General features: G+C 40.6%; 1 protein-coding gene across 1 annotated transcript in view; it reads left to right on the top strand.

The window, feature by feature from the left end:
• smyd3 (SET and MYND domain containing 3) overlaps positions 1-11,278 on the top strand; it is a 223,733-nt gene that overhangs the window by 162,998 nt on the left and 49,457 nt on the right. Inside the window, 2 exon segments of the mRNA XM_023986345.2 lie at positions 2,278-2,365; positions 2,655-2,838. Coding sequence (XP_023842113.1) covers positions 2,278-2,365; positions 2,655-2,838 — 272 coding nt within the window.

Raw genomic sequence — 11,278 nt, 5'->3', positions numbered from 1 at the left:
CACACACACCACACACACACACACACACACACACACACACACACACCCACACACACAGATTGCTTGGGTTCGCCGTTACCACAGATAGTCAGTCAGTATTATGGTTCTGGGCTTTGACACCTGCTGACAGCCTCGGGTTTGAGAAAGAAGTAGAGAGTGGGAAGGATAGAGGGAGAGAGAGACAAGAGGATGGAGAGAAATAGGCTAAGATGCGTTCTGCCTGCAGTGTATGGTGGTGATGACAAGCTACCTTGAGCTCTCAGCCAAACATGAGCTCCAAGTTAACATACAGCCAGTGTTTTCCATTAGTCCACAATTGTTTGCAGAATTGTTTTGCATTTTCCATTTCCAGTTGTCCTTCAAGACCCATTTCACCACATAAAACAAACAAAAAAATGTTACTAAGTCTGTCAACRTTGAGTGCCACAGGGGACTGGTATCTGGAAATTCTTAAATAGTAGTAAATAGTTTATAGTAATAGATTATATATAGTCGAAAGTTCTGAAGAAGCACTCTGAGTACCACAATGATCGTGTTTTGATCATGTTTATGTTTATAAGACATTTATAAGCAGCTAGCCTTTCTTCAACATCTCCAATTTAAGCCGACTAGAAAGTGTGTGCCCTCAGGCCTGGAGGGAATAAAAAGTCATTCCGCTACCCAAGAATAGTAAAGCCCTCTTTACTGGCTCAAATAGCAAACCAATCAGCCTGGTACCAACCCTTAGTCCAACCCCCTTCTGGAAAAATMGTGTTTGACCAGATACAGTGCTATTTTACAGTAAACAAATGATCAACAGACTTTCAGCATGCTTATAGGGAAGGACATTCAACAAGCACAGCACTTACACAAATGACTAATGATTGGCTGAGAGAAATTGATGATAGAATGTGTGTTTGGTTAGACTTCAGTGCGGCTTTTGACATTTTCGATCATAGTCTGCTGTTGGAAAAACGTATGTGTTATGCCTTTATACCCCCTGCTATATTGTAGATAAAGAGTAAAGAWAACAGAACACAAAGGGTGTTCTTTAATGGAAGCCTTTCCAACAAAGTCCAGGTAGAATCAGGAATTCCCCAGGGTAGCTGTTTAGGCCCCTTACTTTTTTCAATCTTTACTAARGACATGCCACTGGTTTTGAGTAAAGCCAGTGTGTCTATGTATGCGGATGACTCAACACTATACACGTCAGCTACTACAGCAACTGACATGACTGCAACACTTAACAAAGAGCTGCAGGTAGTTTCYGTATGGTGGCAAGGAATAAGTTGGTCCTAAATATTTCTCGAACTAAAAGCATTGTATTTGGGACAAATCATTCATTAAACCCTAAACCTCAACTACATCTCGTAATGAATAATGTGGATATTGAGCAAGTTGAGGTGACTAAACTACCAACTACCAGTTACCATGGATTGTAAACTGTCATGGTCAAAACATGTTGATACAACAGTAGCTAAGATGGGGAGAAGGCTGTCCATAATAAAGCACTGCTCTGCCATCTAAACAACACTATCAACAAGGCAGGTCCTGCAGGCCTAGTTTTGTCGCACCTTGACTACTGTTCAGTTGTGTGGTCAGGTGCCACAAAGAGGGACTTAGGAAAATTGCAGTTGGTTCAGAACAGGYCATGGCCCTTAAAAGTACACAGAGAGCTAACATTAATGATATGCATGTCAATCTCTCATGGCTCAAAGTGGAAGAGAGATTGTCATCACTGCTTATTTTTGTAAGAAGTGTTGACAAGCTGAATGCAACGAGCTGTCTGTTTAAACTAATAACCCACAGCATTGTACACCCATGCATACCCCACAAGACATGCCCCCAGAGGTCTCTTCACAATCCCCAAGTCCAGAATAGGAGGCGCACAGTACTATATAGAGCCATGACTACATGGAACTCTATTCCACATCAGGTAACTGATGCAAGCAGTAGAATCAGATTGAAAAAACAGGTATAAATACACCTTATGGAACAGCGGGGACTGTGAAYAGACACAAAAGTACAGACACACGCATACATTGTAATATTGTTGTATGGTGGTATTATACAWTTTGTATTGTAGAGATGTAGTGGTGTAATAATATTTTATGATGTACTGTTTTATCTTTGTATGTAATGTAAGTGTTTTAATYTGTTTGGACCCCAGGAAGACTAGCTGCTGTCCTGGGGATCCCTAATAKATACAAATACGAACACTAACTGTCCCATGATGCTAACAGCATGTACTGTAACTATATGGTCCCTGACCCTCTTTCCTCCTCTCTCCATGGCCAGGACCCCATGATGCTGTGTGGGGAGGAGGAGGCCTGGACCCCCCTGAGAGAAGCCATCCCCAGGTTGGAGAACCTACAGACACATGGTGGTATCCTTTACACAAGAATCACCCATGGCCAATATGTCACAACGTTAAAATGTATAATTAAACAAATATGCGCTCGCACATACACACACCACATCTCATCTGTCCATTTTATGCTCTCTATTTTAGTCCAGTCATAATTATCTCTGTCAATCTAGTGCTCTTTCTCCCTCTCCCCCCGCTCTCTCTTTCTCCCTCTCCTCCCTCTCTCTTTCCCTCCCTCACCTCCCGCTCTCTCTTTCTCCCTCTCTTTCTCCCTCTCTTTCTGGTGTGCCCTTAACTCCGTCTCCAGACTGGAATGAGCTCTTATATGAGTGTAGTTCTCTGCTGGCTCCAGTGGGTGGCGCTGTCTCCGCAGTCCCTGATGGTAATGTGTACCGTCTCAGGGTGACTGACTTAGCCCTGGACGCCTCCATCAACCTGGCCCAATGGGACACAGCACTGGCCTATGGCACCATCACTCTGGAGCCTTACAGGTGGGTGTGTGAATGTCAGAAATGACATGTTGTGTAAAGTGAATAAAGGTGGTAAGTCTGTGTGTTGTAGCCAATGTCATTGAGTGACCCATGATACACTCTGCTCCTTATTGCATGGTTACACTGTTTCAGTCTCTACCAGACATTAAACACAAAGAGAAATTCATACAATGAAAGCATATCCAAACGCACTTCAGCCCAGCTTGGACAAAAAGGGGAATCAATTTGAGACAACACAGGATCATTTTGATCTGGATTAAATTAAATTATTTGAAAAACTGGGCCCGGGGCATTAGCATATATATATATATATATATATATATAAAATAAATTCTAGTAGACGTAGCTAGCCCACAAAATATCTGATCATTTTTACACATAGGACGTAACAGACTAAAGATTGTTTGAGTTCCTAATCTTGTTTCCATGTCCAGAGGGAAATAGATGTACTGTAAGTTGTAGTGCAAAAAGTTGTAGTGCAAAGTATATTTATTAAACAGGGTTTGGGGTCGAGGGTTAGGGGTCGAGGTTAGAAGGTTGGGGGGGGGGGGGGGGTCTCAGTCTTGTTGAAGAGGGCCTTGTTGAAGATGGGCACATGACCCTGGGCACAATGATCTGGAACAAACACAGACATTACATTGGGGTGAATAATAGGCTCACAAGTGAAGCATGTCAGTTAATAGTCAGTATAAGGGTTTGAGTTAGGGCTAAGGACCATGGGCGTTTCATTGCTCAACCTGTGACTTAGCCTGATCATAATGATCAGATCATATGACACACAGTATAAMGGTCTMTCTATAAACTACGGTACCAGTGAGGATTTCATAACACTGGACAACTTGTTACAGCTGTTGAGAAGTCATTGAAAATAATATAATTTTTGAGATTCTTAAGATATAAGGCGGGAACATAGTCAATACAATTCACGAGTTGATTTAAAAACCTATGTTTAAAACCCTTTATCGTGGTTGGTGTCTTGACTGATTTGTCCGAAATCGRGTGACATAAAACATAACTTTTCCGTCCTTGCATTTATGGCTGTGTAAGTTGTCGTTATATCATATATTAGGCATTAATCAGTTAAATTAGACATTGAACTTCAACCCTGTAAGAATTCTGGATCTAGCTGTSGMGCAGTTTTTTATATAGAGATCTCAGAAATGSYGTGTAACTATGTAACATTTAGTGTCTCCTAATGTTACGGGTTGAAAACAGTTTTCACGGTCACACAAATCCAAAATAAGAAATGCGATTGAAAAATCAAATGCTTCTAACCGAAAGAGTCACCTTACCTTGATACTTAAAACCTAAATCGATACTGTCATTAACGTGGCTCTTCAATATTTACGCATAATACAGCTTTTTAACTACGCCGGGATACATCTTCATCATCTGATCCAGGAACTAATTTTCTGAATGACAGCCAAGTGACGAACAGCTGTTGTGATGATTTAACAGAGAAAGTTTTACAGTAATGAGTTCCTTGTTTTCATATGTTGACAAAAACATTTTGTTTCCCATGTTACAACTGCAATGTTAYACAACACAAGGGGCTTTGAAGTAGCCTACTTTAACTTTGAAATTCAAGTTCTGGAATAGGCCTACCTTGAAAATCAGACATTTCCTAAATGTGGTGCTTTAAAAGTACTTATTATTATAGCCAATTTACAAGTTCTCCTGCTCCCTTAAAATTCTCAGTGATTTCATTTTTGATCKGTTTTTGTGAGGCCTCGTGTTTGWTTCCCGCCGCTTCTATTGAAGGGTGTTGTGCTAGCTACTATGTTGTGTTAAAACCATGTGTGGTTATTATGATGACAACATCTAATGTTGACTTCCACTTGGCTTTCCATACAAATCCTTCCATTAAACAAGGAACCTGGTTTTTGGTCACTTTCTTATTACAAAAACAGCGATGCTGAGATGAATGCTACCACTATTCATGGCTTTATTATGTGTGCCTACGTCAGCCACATAGGCTACAGAAAAATGTATCCAATCTATTTAGTTCGGCAATGTCCACAATATTTTCACATATTTTAGAATATAATAAAAATTMGAATATCAAGGCCTTAAACTGCATTATTCTTAAAATGCTCATGGCCTACTTTTTCTTTTACACTTTTTGCATGCTTTTTGGGGGTAGGGGGTTCTGTATTAGGCCCTATATGTACAATTATAGGGCCTACTACATCAATTATAATATTTTATAAACTGGGTGGTTCGAGCCCTGAATGCTGATTTGGCTGACAGCCGTGGTATATCAGATCGTATACCACGGGTATGACAAAACATTTATTTTTACTGCTCTAATTACATTGGTTACCAGTTTATAATAGCAGTAATGCACCTCAGGGGTCTGTGGTATGTTGGCCATGTACCACACCCCCTCGTGCCTTATTGCTTAAGTATAACATTGAGGTCTTTGAAAATTACAAATAAGTGCTTGAAAAATCCAATCAAATCAAATGTATTTATATAGCCCTTCTTACATCAGCTGATATCTCAAAGTGCTGTACAGAAACCCAGCCTAAAACCCCAAACAGCAAGCAATGCAGGTGTAGAAGCACGGTGGCTAGGAAAACTCCCTAGAAAGGCCAAAACCTAGGAAGAAACCTAGAGAGGAACCAGGCTATGAGGTGTGGCCAGTCCTCTTCTGGCTGTGCCGGGTGGAGATTGTGAACAAATTTTTGTTTCATGTGTAAGAGAACGAGGGTTCTGGCATTTATCCATTGCCCTAGATTGTCCTTCTCAAGACCCATTCACACATAAAAACAAACAAAAAAATGTTACTAAGTCTGTCAACCTTGAGTGCACAGGGGACTGGTATCTGGAAATTCTTAAATAGTAGTAAATGTTTATAGTAATAGATTATATATAGTCGAAAGTTCTGAAGAAGCACTCTGAGTACCACAATGATCGTGTTTTGATCATGTTTATGTTTAAAGACATTTATAAGCAGCTAGCCTTTTCAACATCTCCAATTTAAGCCGACTAGAAGATGTGTGCCCTCAGGCCTGGAGGGAATAAAAAGTCATTCCGCTACCCAAGAATAGTAAAGCCCTCTTTACTGGCTCAAATAGCAAACCAATCAGCCTGGTACCAACCTTAGTCCAACCCCTTCTGGAAAAATGGTGTTGGACCAGATACAGTGCTATTTTACAGTAACACAAATGATCAACAGACTTTCAGCATGCTTATAGGGAAGGACATTCAACAAGCACAGCACTTACACAAATGACTAATGATTGGCTGAGAGAAATTGATGATAGAATGTGTGTTTGGTTAGACTTCAGTGCGGCTTTTGACATTTTCGATCATAGATCTGCTGTTGGAAAAACGTATGTGTTATGCCTTTTACCCCCTCTATATTGTAGATAAAGAGTAAAGATAACAGAACACAAAGGGTGTTCTTTAATGGAAGCCTTTCAACAAAGTCCAGGTAGAATCAGGAATTCCCAGGGTAGCTGTTTAGGCCCCTTACTTTTTCAATCTTTACTAATGACATGCCACTGGTTTTGAGTAAAGCCAGTGTGTCTATGTATGCGGATGACTCAACACTATACACGTCAGCTACTACAGCAACTGACATGACTGCAACACTTAACAAAAGCTGCAGGTAGTTCGGTATGGTGGCAAGGAATAAGTTGGTCCTAAATATTTCTCGAACTAAAAGCATTGTATTTGGGACAAATCATTCATTAAACCCTAAACCTCAACTACATCTCGTAATGAATAATGTGGATATTGAGCAAGTTGAGGTGACTAAACTACCAACTACCAGTTACCATGGATTGTAAACTGTCATGGTCAAAACATGTTGATACAACAGTAGCTAAGATGGGGAGAAGGCTGTCCATAATAAAGCACTGCTCTGCCATCTAAACACACTATCAACAAGGCAGGTCTGCAGGCCTAGTTTGTCGCACCTTGACTACTGTTCAGTTGTGTGGTCAGGTGCCACAAAGAGGGACTTAGGAAAATTGCAGTTGGTTCAGAACAGGGCATGGCCTTAAAAGTACACAGAGAGCTAACATTAATGATATGCATGTCAATCTCTCATGGCTCAAAGTGGAAGAGAGATTGTCATCACTGCTTATTTTTGTAAGAAGTGTTGACAAGCTGAATGCAACGAGCTGTCTGTTTAAACTAATAACCCACAGCATTGTACACCCATGCATACCCCACAAGACATGCCCCCAGAGGTCTTTCACAATCCCAAGTCCAGAATAGGAGGCGCACAGTACTATATAGAGCCATGACTACATGGAACTCTATTCCACATCAGGTAACTGATGCAAGCAGTAGAATCAGATTGAAAAAACAGGTATAAATACACCTTATGGAACAGCGGGGACTGTGAAGACACAAAAGTACAGACACACGCATACATTGTAATATTGTTGTATGGTGGTATTATACATTTTGTATTTGTAGAGATGTAGTGGTGTATAATATTTTATGATGTACTGTTTTATCTTTGTATGTAATGTAAGTGTTTTAATTGTTTGGACCCAGGAAGACTAGCTGCTGTCCTGGGGATCCCTAATAATACAATACGAACACTAACTGTCCCATGATGCTAACAGCATGTACTGTAACTATATGGTCCCTGACCTCTTCTCCTCTCTCCATGGCCAGGACCCATGATGCTGTGTGGGGAGGAGGAGGCCTGGACCCCTGAGAGAAGCCATCCCAGGTTGGAGAACTACAGACACATGGTGGTATCCTTTACACAAGAATCACCATGGCAATATGTCACAACGTTAAAATGTATAATTAAACAAATATGCGCTCGCACATACACACACCACATCTCATCTGTCCATTTTATGCTCTCTATTTTTAGTCCAGTCATAATTATTTCTGTCAATCTAGTGCTCTTTCTCCTCTCTCCGCTCTCTTTCTCCTCTCCTCCCTCTCTTTCCCTCCTCACCTCCCGCTCTCTCTTTCTCCTTCTTTCTCCCTCTCTTTCTGGTGTGCCCTTAACTCCGTCTCAGACTGGAATGAGCTCTTATATGAGTGTAGTTCTTGCTGGCTCCAGTGGGTGGCGCTGTTCCGCAGTCCTGATGGTAATGTGTACGTCTCAGGGTGACTGACTTAGCCCTGGACGCCTGCATCAACCTGGCCCAATGGGACACAGCACTGGCCTATGCACCATCACCCTGGAGCCTTACAGTGGGTGTGTGAATGTCAGAAATGACATGTTGTGTAAAGTGAATAAAGGTGGTAAGTCTGTGTGTTGTAGCCAATGTCATGAGTGACCCATGATACATCTGCTCCTTATTGCATGGTTACATGTTCAGTCTCTACCAGACATTAAACACAAAGAGAATTCATACAATGAAAGCATATCCAACGCACTTAGCCGCTTGGACAAAAAGGGGAATCAATTTGAGACACAACAGGATCATTTTGATCTGGATTAAATTAAATTATTTGAAAAACTGGGCCGGGGCATTAGCATATATATATATATATAAATATATATATTATATAAAAATAAAGGAAACTTATTACAACAACGTAACAGACAAGTTTATGATCACTGTCCATGAAGAAATGATGACATAATTTAATGTGTCAAATGAATAACAAAGGGTTTGGCAAAGTTAGCGGCAGAAAAGGGTGATTGGTGGGAGAATTTCAGTCTATGTTGGATGTTGCCTTGTTGAAGGGCGGGCTATGGGAATACACACAACGGACAAGTGTATACCATGATAGATCAACATGATAAAAGCTATATCAGCATAACTAACCATAATATAGTACTAAATTGTGGCAAATGATCATGCAAAATGATCAGGACTGGCAGTATCGGGGGGGGGGGGGGGGTTCAGTCTTGTTGAAGAGGCCTTGTAAGATGGGCATGCCTGGGCACAATGATCTGGAAAAACACAGAATTACATTGGGTGATATAGCTCAGAGTGAAGCATGTCATTATAGTCAGTATAAGGTTGAGTTAGGGTAAGGACCATGGGCGTTTCATTGCTCAACGTGACTTAGCCTGATCATAATGATAGATCATATGACACACAGTATAAGGTCTTCTATAAACTACGGTACCAGTGAGGATTTCATAACACTGGACAACTTGTTACAGCTGTTGAGAAGTCATTGAAAATATATAATTTTGAGATTCTTAAGATATAAGGCGGGAACATAGTCAATACAATTCACGAGTTGATTTAAAACCTATGTTTAAAACCCTTATATCGTGGTTGGTGTCTTGACTGATTTGTCCGAAATCGTGACATAAACATAACTTTTCCGTCCTTGCATTTATGGCTGTGTAAGTTGTCGTTATATTCATATATTAGGCATTAATCAGTTAAATTAGACATTGAACTTCAACCCTGTAAGAATTCTGGATCTAGCTGTGTGCAGTTTTTTATATAGAGATCTCAGAAATGCGGTGTAACTATGTAACATTTAGTGTCTCTAATGTTAGGGTTGAAAACAGTTTTCACGGTCACACAAACTCAAAATAAGAAATGCGATTGAAAAATCAAATGCTTCTAACCGAAAGAGTCACTTACTTGATACTTAAAACCTAAATCGATACTGTCATTACAGTGGCTCTTCAATATTTACGCATAATACAGCTTTTTAACTACGCGGGATACATCTTTCATCTGATCCAGGAACTAATTTTCTGAATGACAGCCAAGTGACGAACAGCTGTTGTGATGATTTAACAGAGAAAGTTTTACAGTAATGAGTTCCTTGTTTTCATATGTTGACAAAAACATTTTGTTTCCCATGTTACAACTGCAATGTTAACAACACAAGGGGCTTTGAAGTAGCCTACTTTAACTTTGAATTAAATAAGTTCTGGAATAGGCCTACCTTGAAAATCAGACATTTCCTAAATGTGGTGCTTTAAAAAGTTTATTATTATGCCAATTTACAAGTTCTGCTCCCTTAAAATTCTCAGTGATTTCATTTTTGATCCTTTTTGTGAGGCCTCGTGTTTGATTCCCGCCGCTTCTATTGAAGGGTGTTGTGTAGCTACTATGTTGTGTTAAAACCATGTGTGGTTATTATGATGACAACATCTAATGTTGACTTCCACTTGGCTTTCCATACAAATCTCCATTAAACAAGGAACCTGTTTTTGGTCACTTTCTTATTACAAAAACAGCGATGCTGAGATGATACCACATTATTCATGGCTTTATTATGTGTGCCTACGTCAGCCACATAGGCTACAGAAAAATGTATCTCTATTTAGTTCGGCAATGTCCACAATATTCCACATATTTTAGAAATATAATAAAATTGGAATATCAAGGCCTTAAACTGCATTATTCTTAAAATGCTCATGGCCTACTTTTTCTTTTACACTTTTTGCATGCTTTTTGGGGTAGGGGGTTCTGTATTAGGCCCTATATGTACAATTATAGGGCCTATACATCAATTATAATATTTTATAAACTGGTGGTTCAAGCCCTGAATGCTGATTTGGCTGACAGCCGTGGTATATCAGATCGTATACCACGGGTATGACAAAACATTTTTTTTACTGCTCTAATTAATTGGTTACCAGTTTATAATAGCAGTAATGCACTCAGGGGTCTGTGGTATGTTGGCCATGTACCACACCCCTCGTGCCTTATTGCTTAAGTATAACATTGAGTCTTTGAAAATTACAAATAAGTGCTTGAAAAATCAAATCAAATCAAATGTATTTATATAGCCCTTCTTACATCAGCTGATATCTCAAAGTGCTGTACAGAAACCCAGCCTAAACCCAAACAGCAAGCAATGCAGGTGTAGAAGCACGGTGGCTAGGAAAACTCCCTAGAAAGGCCAAAACTAGGAAGAAACCTAGAGAGGAACCAGGCTATGAGGTGTGGCCAGTCTCTTCTGGCTGTGCCGGGTGGAGATTATAACAGAACATGGCCAAGATGTTCAATGTTCATAAATGACTAGCATGGTCAAATAATAATAATCACAGTAGTTGTCGAGGGTGCAACAAGTCAGCACCTCAGGAGTAAATGTCAGTTGGCTTTTCATAGCCGATCTAAGTCTCTACCTCCTGCTGTCTCTAGAGAGTTGAAAACAGCAGTGTCTGGGACAGGTCACGTCGGTGAACGGTCAGGGTTCCATAGCCGCAGGCAGAACAGTTGAAACTGGAGAGCAGTACGGCCAGGTGGATGGGGACAGCAAGGAGTCATCATGCCAGGTAGTCCTGAGGCATGGTGCTAGGGCTCAGGTCCTCCGAGAGAGAGAGAGAGAGAGAAAGAAAGAGAGAATTAGAGAGAGATACTTAAATTCACCAGGACACCGGATAAGACAGGAGAAGTACTCCAGATATAACACTGACCCTAGCCCCCCCCCCGACACATAAACTACTGCAGCATAAATACTGGAGGCTGAGAAGGAGGGGCCAGGAGACATGTGGCCCCATCCGATGATACGCCCGACAGGGCAACAGGCA

The sequence above is a fragment of the Salvelinus sp. IW2-2015 genome, linkage group LG4q.2, assembly GCF_002910315.2.
Source record: "Salvelinus sp. IW2-2015 linkage group LG4q.2, ASM291031v2, whole genome shotgun sequence".
Classification (NCBI taxonomy): domain Eukaryota; kingdom Metazoa; phylum Chordata; class Actinopteri; order Salmoniformes; family Salmonidae; genus Salvelinus; species Salvelinus sp. IW2-2015.
The sequence above is the reverse complement of the archived record's forward strand: the minus strand, read 5'-3'. Positions and strand labels throughout refer to the sequence as shown.